The 18831-nt window shown below is 33.1% G+C and overlaps 1 protein-coding gene across 1 annotated transcript; it reads right to left on the reverse strand.

The window, feature by feature from the left end:
• Nucleotides 1-14944: 14944 nt before the first annotated feature.
• LOC114392657 (zinc finger protein WIP2-like) lies at nucleotides 14945-17726 on the reverse strand. Its single transcript, XM_028353868.1, has 2 exons — nucleotides 16893-17726; nucleotides 14945-15702 (listed from the first exon to the last, which is right to left on the reverse strand). The coding sequence occupies exons 1-2, from the start codon at nucleotides 17577-17579 to the stop codon at nucleotides 15274-15276; spliced, it is 1116 nt and encodes a 371-aa protein (XP_028209669.1). The 5' UTR covers nucleotides 17580-17726; the 3' UTR covers nucleotides 14945-15273.
• Nucleotides 17727-18831: the final 1105 nt, after the last annotated feature.

The following is an 18831-nucleotide window of genomic DNA, read 5'->3' on the forward strand; positions in this document are numbered from 1 at the left end:
GAATATAATCTCTAATTAAATGATGCCTAATATCTATATGCTTTGTCCTGGAATGCATGATAGGATCCTTAGTGAGACAAATGGCACTAGTGTTATCAAATCTTAAAGGAATATGTTCTAAATACAATCCAAAGTAAAAAACGTTGTTGTTTATGCTACAAGATTTGTGCAGAACAACTTCCCATGTTCAGCCTCAGCCGTAGACAAGGCAACACATGCTTGCTTTTTACTATTCCAAGAAACTAGGTCGTTTCTTAACAAGTGGCTAGTACCACTAGTGCTTTTCCTATCTAACTTACATCTAATAAAGTTTGAATCTGAGTATCCCACTAGAGAGATATTAGCACCCTTAGGGTACCATAGGCCAACATCTAAAGTTCCTTTAAGGTATTTATGATCATTTTTATAGCAAAGAAGTGAGACTCCTTATGACTAGATTGATAGCGCACACACATGAAAACACTAAACATGATCTCTGATCCACTTATAGTCAAGTAAAGTAAGGAAACAATAATGCCTCCATACTTTGATTGATCAATTGATTTTCCTTTTTCATCAACACTAAGGTAGCAATTTATAGCCATAGGAATTGAAGCCTCCCTACTTTTGTCCTATCTCAAACTTTTTGAAAAGTTCGTTGTAGTACTTTGTTTGATGGAGAAATGTTCCATGGTCCAATAACTTCACTTGGAGACCAAGAAAGTAATTTAACTCCCTCATCGTTAACATTTCAAACTCCCCTTACATCTTGTGCACAAAATCTTCACAAAGAGATTTGTTAGTGGAACCAAAAATGATATTATCCACATAAACTTGCACAAGTAAGATGTTATGAAAAGACTTTTTAATGAAAAGTGATTTATCAAATTTACCTTATCATTGAACAAACTATTTATTCTAAGGATATTATTATGGTATATAACTAATAACATGATGATTGGTATGCCTTATATATAAATCAAAGTCATGACACAAATATAATCTAAAATGGATTGGTTGGCCACTAAGGCTCGCTCCAACACATAACCCATGATCATCTAGTATAATTGTTCACAATAACTAATCCATATCATTTTCCACCAAAAGAGATTTTTTAGTTGGATCAAACAAATCAAGATGGAACAACTCCAAGGGTCTAGAAGTTGAATGAATGTTTTTTCGAGTTAAAAGAACTCTTAACTTGTTTCCCTTTCTGACAAGCGACACTCAAAAGTCATATCTGAACGCTAGACTTGGAAGACCTCGTATGGCGTTATGCTTACTTAGCTATAAGATTGACACTACTACATAAAAGGACTTTAACATCGATTTTGGGGAAGTTTCAACATTAGTTCTAGAACCACTATTAAAACATTCGTTGTTGAAATTAGGCATTTTCAATATCAATTTTAAAATCAATATTCAAAATCATTATCTATGTCAGTTCTAGCTAAAATCGATGCAAAAATGTGGCCAAAATTGTGTATTCTAAAGCGCTTTATAGATCAATTCTGAAAAAAAATGATGTAGAAAGTGTCTTTACAACATTGGTTTTGGCTAACCTAATGTTGAATGTGCTTATCACATCGGTTTTGGCCAAAACCAATGTAGAAAGTGCCTTTACAATATTGGTTTTTGCCAAAACCGATATTGTAAAGACACTTTTTACATCGAAAACCAATATTGTAAAGGCACTTTCTACATCGGTTTTGGCCAACCGATGTTGTTTTATGTAAATGTTTTTAATATTTTGCCTGTTTTTATAATGAATCAATTCACAAAGTAACAAAGAAACATAAGACACTCTTAATCTTCAATTTTTTGAACATCAATAAACATACGAGAGGTATTGAAAATAGACATTAATTATACCCGTGAAGAATATTTTGTCCTATCTTTGCTCTAGAAGTTGTTGGGTCTCTTATGGACCTCCTTTGATGACCTTAATGGTTGTATTATCCAAATAAGTGGAGAGATTAGAAGCAAGTAGAGAAGAACATGCTGGAGAACACTTTGAAGGCTTTAAGACTGTTGCATTTCCCGCAGCGACTGCCCCTACTGCTCCTATCAGTGGCTCCATCAAACCAACAATATTCATTGTTCCTAATGCCATCATTTCTTTGTTTCCATCCAATTGATAGTCTTTCATAGATGCAAATGTTCTTCCAATTTTTGTGGCTTCCTGACAACCAAAATATTATGATTCAATTAAACTACATGAGTTAATGGTCAAATACTCATCAAGAGAGGTATTTTGGTGTCAAAGTTGCTTCCAATCAATGCTATCATGCCGACCACGATGCTAATTTTAAAACCTTTTCCAAGGTATTCTCTGGTAAAATAAATATCTTCAACGAATGATGGAGTGGTGCCTTTTTCTATTTTTCTTACCTTCACATATCAAAAAGAAAAAAACTTTAGTTTAGCTGTAACTGATATTATGTCACTCACTATTTCATAAAATACACTAATAGTCTACAATATTTACGATGAAAATGGAAATCATATACTTACAACTTCTACTCCTTGCTTATTTGCACGGATTATGAATACAAAAAAGAAAAAGTTGACAAAATAACAAATATCAATGCATTAGTCATAACAGGACCAAAGTACAATTAAGCCTAAGCCTGTGCTTAATCTTATAAATAGGAGAAGCCTTGGAAAAGAAAGGTTGGTAACCTTGAGATAGTGATGTTAATTCTCTCTCTTTTCTAGCGAACCCTCTCTTAATTGTTCTTTATTTTGATAGATATTTCAATTGGACTAGATTGGGATATTGGGATTATAACTTTATTCCTAGCCATATCGATCTAATACACAAATAACTCAATTAACATATGTGAAGGACCAACTCTCCTAATAGCTAGCTTAAACTATTATGTGAAGATGCATGATAGATTTCTATCTAAGATGACCCCTCATGTGAAAGCTCTTTGGGCTTAAAGAATGAACAATGCATAGACCCTTCGTATCAGATGTTGAAATTCAAATTTTTATCAGAAGATTAATGGAAGTAGAAAGGATTGAAAGCTTGACAATTTAGTCACATAGGCTCTAATACTATATTAAGGATCGACTGTCCCAAAAACTTCACACTACTAGAAAAAAGGTCTTCTACGACGGTTGTAACATACATTGAAAGATGGTTTTGAACCATCTTTGAAGTAAACATCGTTGAAAGACAAGACTTTCTACGACGGTTCTATAAAGAACCGTCTTAGAAAATGATACATTTCTAAGACGGTTCTTAACTAAGAACTATCTTAGAAATGTATCTATCTAAGATGGTCATTTTAAGAACCATCTTAGAATGATTTATTTTTTAAGATAGTTTATTTGAATATCCTCATACATGCATTTAATTCTTTTCTATAAATTAAATATAAAACAAAATAAAATTAACCACTCATTTAATTACTTTGATTTTCTTATGAGACACGCATTAGATTTTAATTAAGTATTATTCGAATTTAGCATATATTCTATGTAATGAATCTATAGAAAAATGAGAGGTATGAGAAAAAAAAATTAGTGCATACATATAAAAATATTCAAAACATTAAAAGTACCTAAAATTCAAGACAATTCATATCTCATAATTAGTAAGAAAATTAAGAAATCATTAGGTTGCACCATGTCTGACAAAAAATGAATCCTCAACCACCTATATCAACAGAAGAAAAAAAATGATAATGCTCCAATAAGAATAGAAGATAGATCATAATTTGCCATGACAACAAACACATTATACTACTATAGCTGCTTAAATCTTATAGGTCAATAGAGAATAATGACATTGAATATCAATGTTTTAGCTCCAATCCAAATAATGACATTGTATTCAGTTTTCACTTTGTTTCCTATATAGAAATATTTGAACAAACATTTTTCATTAAAAAAAATTATTCCTTATCTAATGTGTATAGGTTGTCCTTAGAATTATTCCCGAGAGCAAGTTTTTGTGCTTGGACTTCCTTTCCTAGTGGCGCTTTATTGTTCATAGCTCTTGGGTTCTTTGCTTTTTCTCTTATGTTGTACTACTTTCTGCACCCCCGATGCTTTTATATAATATGATTATTACCGAAAAAAAAAACTTAGTGGGTTGAGGTGTTTAGCCCTTTAGGTTCAAATTGATAAAAGTATAATTCAACAAATTTAAAATAAAAATTAAAATAATTTTGTCTAAATGCTTTTAAATTTAAGAAAAAATATATGAAAAGATATTCAAAATGATTAAATCCATTCTATTTTATTTCATTTTATCGATACGAAATTTAAACAATTCATTAGCTTAAGATTATTTTTCCTATTGATATGTTATATTTCATTTCTGTTTATTAATTTAAACAACACATCCTTGAATTAGTTCAATTGTTCAAACAAACACATATACTAGGCCAAAAGACAAAATATATTTTGTCTTTTTTTTATTCATCCATGAAATATTGATATATAGCATTATAAGTGTGAAGAAAAAATATTTGGGATTAGGTTGGTTACATGGACCGCATCTAATGCTGCACTTGCAATCACACCGTGCTTGAAGCCTCACTGCATGTGACATTTTCAGCTCACATTATACATCCAAATCATATTATATCATCTGATTTTATTCTACTAGTTTCCTGTTTTGATTTTTCCAACCATCACACTTTTTTGGTATAATTTTAGTGAATTAAAAATGTAATAAAAATAAAAAAATATTTTGTATTGCATAATTAAAAAGCAATAAAAGTTAAATTCAAAGTAAATGAATGAATTAAGATGTTTTTTATTAAAAAAAGAATATTTAATATAAAAAACAATAAAGAGGAAAATCATATTGAAGTTTAGTTTCTTAGTTTTCAGTCAATTAATGTTTTACAGTTCTCAGAGAAAAGCTTGAAGGGATTAAATAAGCAGAAAGCAAAAAGAAAGGATCTCTACTAATACTAACTGATGGAAAGAAATTGAATCATGTATTCACTGTTGGATGCGATGGTACCAGAGTTCCTTAGATACATCATATTATGAGGAAGCAGAGGAGGGTTAGGATACTTATCTTCCAAGTATTGGATGTGAGACTGAGAAGAGATGAGAAAATGGAGAAGGGAAGTAAAAGAAAAGAGGGAATGAGTGACTAAGTCTGACCATAATAATGGCAAGAGAGTCAACAATTGTTGAATCTCCATCAATCAACATGGGAACAAATCCAATGGGGTTGAGCTTAAGAAACTCCGAACATAGGTAAGAAAGAAGAAGTGAGTAGTACCTTTGAGGTTGAAAGCAAATCAAACTTGGAAGGAGCAAGAGCTTATCCATGATTGAGGAGCTCCGTTCGCAGCTCCTCCACCCTCATTTTACTAGATGGTGTCTTCTCGAGAGCCTAGGGAAGAGGAGAAAAGGCATTGGGAAGAGGAGAGCAAGTGAAGCGAAGAGAAGAAAAGTCACGCGTTTAAATTTAAAATTGCCCAAATTTAAAGATGGGTTTTCACGAAACTATTTTTAAATAGTGTAAAATAAAGGCAGTTTTGCAAAAACCGTCTTTGTTTTATACTATTTAAAGATGGTTTCAAGAAAGTTGTCTTTAAAATGTTGCCAGTATTTACAAAAATGTCACCGCCCCCAAACAAAGACGGTTTTGTGACGATCGACTTTAAATGCGCGTCGTGGAATACGCTATTTTTAGTAGTGTTAGCTAAAACCATAGTGATGTAAGCTTGCTTGAGAAGCTTCTATGGAGGCTGGATCTTTGAGCTTCAATCAGGTCCTTCAATGGTGATTTTCAGCCATGGAATTGCAGTGGAAGATAAAGAATAAGAGGTGAGAGGATGTGTTATCTACTAGAGAATAAGTCATGGAAGGAGAAGCTTCACCACCAAGAGAGTGTCTTGGATAAGAAGCTTAGAGAGGAAGCTTCAATTAAAGAAAGTCGTCTTTAAAATGTTGCCAGTATTTACAAAAATGTCATCGCCCCCAAACAAAGACGGTTTTGTGACGATCGACTTTAAATGCGCGTCGTGGAATACGCTATTTTTAGTAGTGTTAGCTAAAACCATAGTGATGGAAGCTTGCTTGAGAAGCTTCTATGGAGGCTGGATCTTTGAGCTTCAATAAGGTCCTTCAATGGTGATTTTCAGCCATGGAATTGCAGCGGAAGATAAAGAAGAAGAGGTGAGAAGATGTGTTATCCACTAGAGAATAAGTCATGGAAGGAGAAGTTTCACCACCAAGAGAGTGTCTTGGATAAGAAGCTTAGAGAGGAAGCTTCAATGGAGAAAGAGAATGAAAGAGAGGAAGGGAATGGGAATTGAAGGAGATTAGGGAGAGAAGTTGAACTTTGAAGTGTGTCTCACAAGTTTCCCATTCATCAAAGTTATGACAAGTGTTACACATGTTTCTGTTTATAGCCTAGCACATGGGAAGCTTCCTTGAGAAGCAAGGAAGGTAGCTTCCTTGAGAAGCTAGAGGGGGGCTACTCACACCCCTCTGATAGCTAAGTTCACCCCATGCCAAAATACATGAAAATACAATGGGAAGCTTCCTTGAGAAGCAAGGAAGGTAGCTTCCTTGGGAATCAAGGAAGAAAGCTTCTTTGAGAAGTTAGAGGGGGGCTACTCACACCGCTCCATGTAGTGTGTTTGGCAGTGATCAAATTTCTTGAGGAAAAACTTATTTAATGAAAAAAGCTCTTAGATGTAAAGATTGCATATATCTTGTCCTTTCCTCTCTCTACCTAACAACCAACCATGCCATCCACAAAAGAAGTATCAACTTGCTTGCCATTCTATTCCGCCATCCTTCAACACTTTTCATTGCTCATTATCAGGATAACAATTCCCTTTTCACACTCCAATACCTAATTACACACCCACTCTACAATTTACTTTTTAATTACTTAATAAATTGTCCAAAAAGGGTTTTAAAAATAAAATAAAAAAAACATAACGTCTATCAAAATTATAAGTGTGATCTCAATTTATTATAGTCTTTAACATTAGTAATTTTCATGTTAAAAATCAAATAAAAAGGTTTTGAAGTCAAGGTTTAATAATTTTAGAAAGAAAAAAAAAAGAAACATATAATTTAAATTTAATGTACTCTTGACATTAGAAAATTTAGACAATTCATTCAATGGTATGCCGGCTGTATCAATTAGACTCCAAGTGAATTAAACTAAACTCTTACATATTACACTTCAAAATTATTACAAACAATTTTTTCAAAAAACTTTTAGAAGCAAGCATACTTTATAACATGCCAAAATAATTAAATTCTTTAATTTACAATCAAATTTTAGTTTTATTTCTTACAATAAAATTCAAACATGTTTAAAATACCAAGTTGGCAAAGTAAAGCTAGGCAAAGATCAACAATAAAAAATATAATAACTAGTTAATTACTCAACTATGACCTTTTCAACTAGAAAAAAACTTCTAAGTTCTAAGTAACTTGTAATTGCATCTTTCTATTATCTTTTTCAACTGAAAGTTAAATCAATCAGTGTTTTCTTTCTTCCTCCTCAAATTTTGACACTCTCTAAATAAGATAAAGAAGAATTCCTCATTCTAATTAGTAATTTTTTGTGCATCATCGCTTCACAGATTGAACAAAACCTGCTAATCTAATTTCATTTCATAAACAACGAAAATATTCATTTTTTTCAATAGCTATATATTACCCTTTCTATGTCTCGGACAAAATCTAAGTTATATATGAAATTCTGATACTGGGGACAGATGTCGTACAGGATGTCACGACATCACGCTTCAGAACATGCAGATTATATTTGACAGTGTGAACAGTTTAAACAAGTAAATAACACAAGAGAATTGTTAACCCAGTTCGGTGCAACGTCACCTACATCTGGGGGCTACCAAGCCAGGGAGGAAATCCACTAAAATAGTGTTAGTTCAAAGATCTAACAGCCACTGTTTACAACCTTCTCACCTAACCACTACCCGTGCAACCTCTACCTAAGAGCCACTCTTAGATATGAGAACCCCTCTCACTCCCTCTCAATCACACTCCCGTGTTTACAATTAAATCGAATACACACCAGAGATTGCTCTCTGAACAATAGAGATCAACTCCACACACTCTAGAGATCAACTCTACACACTCAGGTCCAACACTTGATGTTATGGTGACATCAAGGTGGCTCACAAAACACTCAAGTCCCAAAACTCACAAAATAACTCTTCAATCCCGGACTTGGTACAAAACCCGTGCAGCCTTCATGTTTATATAGCAGTGTGCGTATCTGGGCTGCATCTACTTGCGCTGGATGAGATCTATCTTTTTCCTGAAAATCTGCACTTAAAGATCTAAACTATAAAGCTTGATCTTTTAGTTTTTTATCTTTAATCTTTAATCCCTGAACGAACTATTCAAGTTTGTAATTCGAACTTTAATTATCTTTTAATTCGTTCCTAAAGATAGATCGCCAAATCTGTTGCTAACTGCACATTAATCTGTTAAAGATATAACAGATTTATGTGTCCAGTATTTTCGGGCAAGATGTCCTGGACATCGTATCCGACATCGTGGATCCTGCAGCTTCAATTCTTCATTTGACTTTTATCTTGCCTTGTGCATTGTGCAGCAACTCCAGTATTTTCGGGCAGGATGTCCTGGACATTGTATCCGACATCGTGGATCCTGCAGCTTCAATTCTTCATTTGACATTTTATCTTGCCTTGTGCATTGTGCAGCCCGATCTGATTCCTTGACATAACGTTGGACATCATGTGCAGCAACTCCAGCTTTCCTTCATTGTCTAAGTGCTTATGTTTTAACAAAATCTTAGCCAATCTTTTAACACTCAGTAGAGCTAAGCACTAACAATATATGTGTCAGGTTATAGATCAGATAACAAAAGAAAAGAAAAAAGCCACAGCATAGCATACTATAGAATCCTCAAACTTTTGTCAACTTAAGCATAACATAAGACACAATCACCACTTGCTTGATCACCAACACAAACACACACACATAAGAGATCAAAATCATGTTGCCTCCACTCACCTCTCCTATGTGCCATCAAGGGCATCATGTGGCAACAACCACAAGCTACACAAACTCTTTTCCATGTGGCCTACTAGCCTAATGAGATTAAACCATGTTTTAATAACCATGTAGCTAAAACAGATCCACTTAAATGCCATACTTGACATTGTCAGATGGCTGCACTAATATTAATAATGTCCTGATTTCGCTTTACTAATCATTAACAGTAATAGTTTCAGATAAGACATACATTAAACAACTAATAAGTGACACATAACAAACCAAGTAATGTAACATCGTTAGACCCATTAACCTCTAACGACTATTGCCCAGTAATTCTATTATAGCCACAGAAAAGCCAAACCCTAGTGCACTAGAACTAATTTGACACAGTAATATTGAGTTAGGAACAAAGCTATAGATATTGAGTTGTGAGTTGTGACTTAGGAACATAGCTACTAACTTGGGGAGGAAACGCTGCCACGGAGGGATTCAGAAGCGTCATTGTGGAGAAAGGGAAATGCCACCGACGAGGATGACGAGGACAAGGATGTTCAGCAAGAATCTCAACAACATCATCGTTTCTTCATCCTCGACAAGGAAACACCATGAGGTTTTCTTGCCTAACATCCTCAATTTCCCTGCACTCGTTCTCAACCTCGTCACACCCCTTATACCTCGACACTGCCAATGTTGCTGAAGAGAAAGCCATGAAGGAGAAAGGGTTATTTTTTCACCCTTCTCCCGCGTCCACTCCCTGCAACGAAAAGCCTCACCTTTTGCCCCTCTTCCCCACCACCACCGCCGCCATCGTGTCCCTAGGTTTTGGTTCTTCTTCCTCCACTTAAAATTTTGTCAAGGGTTTCTTGAGTGGGAGAGGGACGAAAAGGTTTCTTGAGTGGGGAAGTGAGAGTGGTGAGAGTGAACGCGAGAATGGAATTCATATATGATTTAAAAAAACACATCGGTTTTTATAAAAATCGATGTTAAAATTGACACAACAACATCAATTTTTTAAAAGTCAATGTTAACAATCATCAAATAATATCACTTTTTATAAAAATCAATGTTAACATCAAAACACTACATTTGAAAGAAAGATAAAGTCGACATATCAATATCAATTTATGCCAAAAAGGTACTTTTCCCCATGACATGTGTGTAGTACATTCTCTTTTTCTATTTTTTGTAATTTTTCTTTGATAAATTGACATGCTTTTCTTTTTATGCTTGTATTGTGATCAAAGCTACTATTAGGTCTATAAATGTAACATGATATTCGAAAGATAAAGCAATAATATACATTTAAAATTACTAAGTCTTTTGGAAATGAGAATGTTAAGATTTTAGTTCAAAGATACTTCATCGTCCAAGAAATATAAGAAGGATAAAAGCATTATATACAAAGAGATTGGGCGCATTTAAACATCATTAAGTGGACGTTTTAGTTTATTGGACGAAAGACCATTTGGACGATTATTAGTAAGCGTATATTGGACTCTTCACATACAAATGCTTATCGATATTTTTGGATGCTTATGAATCCAAAAACATATCGTATTCTACACAATAACAGACGTTAGAGTTTCATAAATTTTAATGTCTTTGTTATCATGAAAATAGTTTTAAAGGTCATACACTTAAAACGTCTTTAGTTCTAATTAACAAATTGGTTTTTCTCAACATTCGAAAACAAGAAACCAAAAAAATAAAAATTAAAGAAACATTTTATTAACACTTGAGAGAAAATGAAAGTAGCATTTGTATTTCTTTAACTAATTTTCAAATTATAGAGAAGGCAACAATTTATATTATCATTCAAAATGAAAAAAAAAAAAAGATTAACACCTTCGAAAATTTTAAGCAATCAAATAGTAGAATATGAGTACCCTCCCCTAGAAAGAAAGAAAAATCTAATTAAAATAGAAGTCGCCCTTTTTAAGGATGTAATGTTGATGATAAAATATTAAAAAAAATTGATATTAAAATTACATCAACAGAAATATACCTCAAAAAGAACTAAATGCAACAAGATTACAAGATTCAAGAGTGGTATAAAATTAGGTATAGAAAGCATAAAAACAAACCTAGTAGAGGAGTTAGGTTTAGAAAAGTCATCAATAAATAGTCTAGAAAAATGTAATTTAAAAATAAATTAAATAAATAAGATTTATCATAAATTAAAAAAATTATTATCCAAAACATACATATCTTGACATTCAAATAAAAAAAGAGGAGAATGTGATCAAAAAATTTATACTAAACTGGACATTGTAAAATATAATTTAGATGGTTTAAGTAAACAAGACATATAAGATTTAACTTCTCAAGTGTTAATAATAACAGCTGCCTACAAAGATAAAAACAATTCGGATAAGGAGTACATCAGTAAGGATTTACTAGCAAATTAAAAGGTTGATGCAATAATTTGTTATATAAAATAAAAAGAATTAGTATATATATATATATATATATATATATATAAAATAAGAGCTGGTGATTCGAGACAAGGAGACAAAGATATCCATGGTGTGTAGGAATGTGAATACAAAAACCAGAATATCACATTTAACATATTCTTGCGTGTTGGGTTGTTTGGTGTTCTTTACATGGTCATGGCTCGGTAGATTATGGAGCTACATATAGTAGTAGTATTATACTAGCTACGTACCTAACTCTTTTTCTATATGCTCAACTATTAATTTGATATTTATAGGTGGAAAAGCGATGCCATTAACAAAGACAAAAATCTTGGGATTACAACCTACCGATAGATATTGTTTGTTCTTTTTAATTAACATCAAGAGCTGCTCTGTATTTTATTTATTTCGGATTGTTGGATCTCCTGTTTGATTAATTCTAAAGTGATGGTGCATGTACATGCATGGATTTATACTTGTGTTACGTATCTTTTATTGTCAAGCTTTTTAGGATATAATCTTTAATTTTTCTACATACTTTTCCAAGAAAAAATAAATTCAGGCCATAATCATTGTCGATCGCATGTATTGACATCGGAGGGCATATTGTGGGTATGGGTGGTTTTGAGATAGAGACTTCCCATAAAGGCATAAATGCCATACAAAAAAAAAAAAAAAGATGATGGTTGCAAGACACCACGCTGTGAAGTGTGAACTAATAGAGTACCAAAAAGGGTCAATATAGTGGTGGGGTTGGTCTCCTCAACAAACGGGTAGGATATTGATTGTCAATAAATGCTTTTTATTTTATAGTGTACTGTTTGAGTTCATCTATTAATTAGTAGCATTCTTTTCACAGTCAGGAAGGGAATTAGTAACGCACATGGGCATCAACTGACATTGGACAGTGGGTTAACTCTCAGAAAATTATTCTTCCATAACATATAAATTTATTGTATTTGTTACGGAAAAGTCTTTTAATCCTAATTTACTTGGGGTGTTTTTTTTACGTTTGTTCTTTCAATGAACGACGAAATACATTATTATTAAACAGTTGTTCTATACCCTACCACCTTTGTAACAAAAAGAAGAAAAAAAATCATAATACTCTTAATTTGTCGAATTTGGTTATGATTTTACACAGAGGGTCACTGTAGTAAAGACAAAATCTGACTAGGTAGCTTTACTCAAATTACCAACCATTTAAAGGTGAACTTTTAAATTACAGTAACAGTGAAACATGTGGATAAATGCAATTGATAAACAATTGCAGTCATAATATAACTGCTGAAACTTAATACTCTTATGGGGCTACAATTAGTTTTTAATCTATTTTACATAGGTTACAATTAGGACGTTGTTAGTAATTTAATATTATGAATAAAGTAAGGCTACTGTTTTTTTCTTCTTTATTTTTGTACGGGACATTACATACTCATCCTATCATATATTTTTTTTTATTTTTTATATATAGTCTCATGTTTTGTTAAAATAACATTACTTTTAGAATTTAACTTAATTTTATGCATTAAGTGTAAAAGTCGTTAGAGAAATTGTTAAAAACTGTCAATTAATAAATCAAACATTAAAGGTAGCCTTACATATAAATTCATCATGCATGTTGTCTATCTATATTTGAATGACAGTATAAAAATTATATTGTCTATTACATATAAATTATTTTATGCAATAAGTTTTAATTTTTAAACTGAAGCCTAATTAATGTTATCATGAGATGTTGACTTAGTGATATAAATACTATGCTCTTCTCTTGATACTTGTACACCAAATATACATGTATTACGTACCATACATAAAATTGAAGGATAGGTTAATTTAGAGCACTCAAAAGGAGAAAGAGAGAGAAAAGGGTGTGAGTGAGAGATTGTGGTCAAAATTAAATTTTCTGAAAGGTCGATTCAGTCTACAGTTTATCCCTCAGAAGGAAGAGAGGGTGAAGGGGTGTGCATGTACTGTAGGAGGCATCTGTACATGTTGCCAATCAGCCCAACCAACACAACTTGGGCTCCACACTCTTACACTTCTCACCTTTTGCCCATCCTCTCTCTCTCTCTCTCTCTTTCTCAATGAGATCCACTTCATTGCATTGCACCAGAGCACACCCTCATACACCTCACATTAATCTTCAAACCGTGAGGGACCATTTATATGATATCTCCAATCCTACCCTTAAATCTTTTCCATATCCATCCTTTTATTATATTGTGCATTTAATTTCCCCTCAAAAAAGCTAATCATTTGCTTTGAGTTTTCCAAGCAAAGGGTGAATCTCGAATTGGTATATGTTCTATCTATCAACAAACACATCGTCTTCCATATCCCACTATGCAAAGCAAAAGGGCATCATATTATTCACCCCCCAACCAAAAAGCTGACGTAGGTTTTCAGCTTCACGGGATGAAAAAGGCTATCCAATGACCTACAACTACAATCATAACAATATATATGAATATATATGCACCACAAACTTATTATTATATGTCTAAAGTCTTTATATTTTGTCATGGAGTTATCCAATCAAATTATAACACGTACGTACTTTATTATATATATATATATATATATATATATATATATATATATATATATATATCATTAAATCGCTTTCATTAAACTTGAGTTGTTGAATTTCTAAAACAGAATTCATATGTTTATTATATTTAGTGAAAAAATCGAATGTACAATTTAAAAAACGTGATCTAAATTTCGTCCCCATAAGGCTGATCTCACTTTTATTTATATGTGAATTGTGGCGAGCTTGAACTCTCATACCAATATGTTAATTATCATATGATAAGCTTCGTTATAAATATAAAATTTGTGGATTAATTTGAGAACACGTACCAAGAGGATCTTGAGAAGAAAGCAAGTTGTGAAAGCCAAGAAAGCCATGAAATGCCCCACAGGTATTCGTCCATGCACATTTATCATTATTCATCAAAGTTTGAACTTTGATGAGGCCTACAGCCTCTGGATTTGAGAAAAGAGGCTTTTCTTCATTTTGACCCTTCTTCCTGTTGATTTTGACAAGCAAGAATGCAACATATATAGCTCCTTTCTCGAGTATATATATACGTACACAATAGTGTAAGCACATTATAACATAGTTCAATGTACATATTACGCATTGATATACAAACGTAGAGTACAACAGTGCACTTTGTACATACATCCGGCACTACATAAACATCAACGCGAGAAACTAAAACTTCTTTTTCAACATGATACTAAAATTTATGTCAAAACTAGTTCGTTATAAAGCTCATATAACAATGATAAATGAATAAAAAATATAGGTGTTGATATCTCAGCACAATGAACCGACAGTGTAGGCAATCAACTACATGGCATTGGACCCTAAAACCAATGAAATTTTCAGAGAAACTAAGTGCAATTCAAAATACAACTGAAGCTGCATATATAGTATCTGTTACTAGCTACTAACCAAATAGCTTGAGTTATATATATATGCTTTTGCCAAAAGCATAGACAATGTAATAATCATTGTCTGCAATGCCTTAAGCAACTAAATATATAAAAGAGAGAGGAGATCGTATACATGAGAACAAACTAAAACTGAAGTTGGATTTACGCCTGGCTTTGTAATAAGCTTGTCAATTCCAACAGAAAGAAAAGAAAGACAAAGGAGAAGAAAGAAGAATAAAAAAGGTTGGCCTCCATCTAATTAAACTTGGTGCTTAATTATATTTAGTTCTCAAATGGGAAGCCATTGGATATGTACTCATACCAAATAATTAGTTCACAAATTAACTGAGATTTATTTAAGAATAAGATAATAATTCACATGCAGACATTATATATATAATTAAAATAAAACCAGTTCAGTTCCATTTTCGATCCTTCAGTCATTATCTTGTTCTACTTCAGATGCAGGCTCTTCTTCTTCTTCAAATCCATCAATCCCGTAAGCTGCATGGCCACTTCCAAAGGCTTTGATGTGATCCTTAAGGGACCTCTTGTGCTTGAAATCAGATCCACAGATGCAATACCAAAGCTTGCCACAGTTCTTCTCATGTGTTCTCCAATCACCCCTCACAGCAAAGGCCTTGCCACATTTTCTGCACATGAAGGGCTTAATCCCATGCTTCCTCTTGTAGTGTGTTTGGAGGGTTCTGAAGTCTTTGAGGGGCTTTGCTCTTGGGTGATCAATGTTGTTCCTGCAACCTGGGGAACAGCAATAGCATGGAAGCCTTAGCATACCTGTTGGTTGGGTACCCCTCAGAGATTCAGGCCCTTTTCTGTACTGTGATCCATGCCCCCACATATGCATCTGACAAAAAGAAACAAAAGAAATTAAAAAAAAATTATGGATGCCCCAAAAAGAAGATAACTAGTACAGAGAAAAGAAGGCAAAAATTATCAAAAGCTGTATTAGTTGAGTACATGTTGCGAAAATTTAAACATTAAATGAAAAATAAGAAACTTAAGTTGGTTAAAACTTGAATTTGGATTTTGGACTAAGCTGACATAGAAAATAATTATCTCAGAATAGCCACTTCTATGGAACAAACATTTTTAATTTTTGTCAGAATATATAAGGAATTAAGCATATTATTTATGCAATTCAAGGACGTTGAAATAAAATTAAAAAAAAATTCTGCACTGTAAATTTTTTGAAATTTGTTTAAGAACTTGTTGTTTGCTGCTCTTTTTATTTGCAGTGTATATCTACCTAATACGTCTGTGTAAGAGACTTTCAGGTGTGGAAGGTGTTTGGATTCAGACAGAAAAAGGCCACAAAGAGAAACAAATCTTGTGTATTAATATCATTATCTGAGAGATCTAGAAGAAACACTGCCAAATTTTCAGTTCCATGCGCAGCTGCATGCCAAAACATAACGAATCACAGACTTCAATGCACCAAAGGCATAAAGAACATTGCCTGAGTAGTTTAATCAACGAAAAGGATGTAGGATCTGGTCTCAGTCACAGTTTGAACCAAGAAAATATTAATTTGTTCATACATTAATTAGTACCCGTTTCACCATGCAAGAAAACAAAAAAAGCTCAAAATAATTTTAATCATTATGATATAAGTACAATTAAGTTAAAAGAAAAAAAAAACCCTGGTGGAAGAAAAATGGAAGGAGAAGAAAAAAGCAAAAAGGCAAAAAAGGACCCTGCTTTCCTCTTATTACCATCCAAATTAACAAAATCATCATTTTATTTCATATGAATGGGGAGAAAAAAGGTGCAAGCAAGGTTTTAAATCATGGTTACGATTTCGTGGCATTCCTTAATATTATGGAAAATCATGGACAAATGCAGTCAAAGATTTCAAAAATTTGACGTTGCAGCCAAAATCACGGTCACAGATACCATATTTTAAAACTTTATGCAAAAAAAAAAAAAAAAGAAGAAGAATAAGAAGAAGAAGAAGAAGTAGAAGAAGGGTTTATGGTTCATAACATGTGCGTCGGTTGGGATAAAGATTTTGTTTATTTATGTTAGTACACTGACCTGCATGTTGTTGTATCTGTTGAAGGTTTTGCAACAAACGGGACAAGAGAACTGAGTAGGACCAATGAGAATCTGAGAAGGGGTAGGGATCCAGTACTGTCCCTTGTTGAGCCTGTTAGACAAGAACCCTGAAGAAGAAAAATCCTCACTCCCATTATTACTGTTGTTATTACCAACTCCATCTCCTCCTTGTTGTTCTTTGTCTGTAGAACAAGCTGCTGAAGAAAGAACAGAAGCTATCTCAGCAGCACTAGGGCTTGGCAACCCTATGTGCAGTGCAACAGTGACACTTTCATCAGTATCTTCTTGATCTTGTTCCTCCCCTTTTGGGTGAAGGTGAAGGGTTCTGTTGTTGTAATTCTCTTCCACATCCATGGCAGTGCAAATATTTTCCTGAAGAATCTCCTGATCTTGATCTTGGTCATCCTCTTCTTGTTCCTCTTCATTTCTTGGGCTGAGAGTTAGAAGAGGAAGGGCTTCTCTCAAGGGAGGGGAAGGAGGTGAAGAAGAACAAATAGTGGTTTGAAAGTGGTGGAAGTGGAAAAAGGTGTTGTGGTTATTGATGTTGGAACCATTTTGGTTGAGGAAGTTGTGAGCATAGGGATGGTGGTGGGGTGAAGGGTTTGGAGAAGGATAGTGGTGGAAGAAACTACCTGGTGAGAAGAAATTGGAGTAAGGGTCTGCCATGGGTGGAATATGAAAAGAGGTTTTGTGTTTGAGGAGAGAATGGAAACAGTGCAAGACTATGTAGGTTTTGCTTTTATATACAGATAGAGAAAGTACAAGATGGCTGAAGGGAGTGGATGGTGGAGAGAGAGAGAGAGAGGTATCAAATATGGGGAAAGAGAACTAAAGTCAAGTGGAGGAGAAAAATAAAGTAACGAAACACAGCAAATCATTTTTATTAAAAAAAATCTTTTGATGATTAGGATTTTTTAATCATTAAGAAAGAAGGAATACAGGAACGTAATGGCATTTTCATTGTCATTCTTATATATATTACTCTCCAAGACAGAGAGTGAATACCGTTAGTGGCAGTTTATAGATATGGAATAATTATTCAATTAAGTTTTTAATTTATTAGTTAACGCAAAAACTATGTATTTCTTTTGTTAACAAAAAAGTAGGTGAGTGAAATCGTGTGAGTTGACCAGGATCAGCATAAGCATCAAGATTCAAAGAAGGCTTATACTTTTACATCAAAGGCAAAAGTCAAACTCACACTCTTAAAGAAATATGAATTTATTATTTACCCATTGAACCAACATTTACTGCCCATAAATTATGTATTGTTTCATTATATGCATCGTGGCCTTTTTGAGAAATAATTATTAATACTTAAACAGTTATTAATTAATTACTAATATTATAACACGGGGGAAAAGCATACATTCAATAAAAATGGCTAATAAGTAAGGTCTTATACATTCAATATATCAAAGTTTTGAATTAGATATGGGAACAAATTTGTGTATATAATTTATCCATATTTTATAGAGCCAATAAGTTGATCCAAAGTAAATCAGGTTTGATTTTTTCAATAAAATTTGGATTCAAGTTTTGTGAATGAAAAAAATTATAATTGGAGAAGAGTGACTCTACTAAAGGTAACTAATCAAGTTCTTTGACGAATATTAGTTATGGACAAAGTCATTGAATACTTTACACAAAAAATATGGTTTCAAAAAAATCTCATAATGGAGATCTTTAATTTTGATACGTTAGCCTATTAATTGATTCGCAAGTGTCAAATCAAACAAGTTAATTTGTGTGAAACCAATTCTAAGATAGTAAATTGAATAGTTGTTTCAGTTTTGAACTTAAAAAGAGCATAAATTCAAAGTGCAATAATAAAAAATAACATCAAAAAAAGAATATGACAAGGCTTAAAAGGCTATAACACAAACACTTGGAGGGCAGAAAATATTTTGTAATGTAA

Source organism: Glycine soja, chromosome 2, assembly GCF_004193775.1.
Source record: "Glycine soja cultivar W05 chromosome 2, ASM419377v2, whole genome shotgun sequence".
NCBI classification, from domain to species: domain Eukaryota; kingdom Viridiplantae; phylum Streptophyta; class Magnoliopsida; order Fabales; family Fabaceae; genus Glycine; species Glycine soja.

Bases quoted from the DNA above. Each gene is read 5' to 3' on its own strand.
- LOC114392657 (XM_028353868.1), bottom strand. From the start codon at position 17,579: ATGGCAGACCCTTACTCCAATTTCTTCTCACCAGGTAGTTTCTTCCAC. The intron at 15,703-16,892 runs GTCAGTGTACTA...TCTTTTTGTCAG, and splicing joins ACAGATACAACAACATGCAG to ATGCATATGTGGGGGCATGG.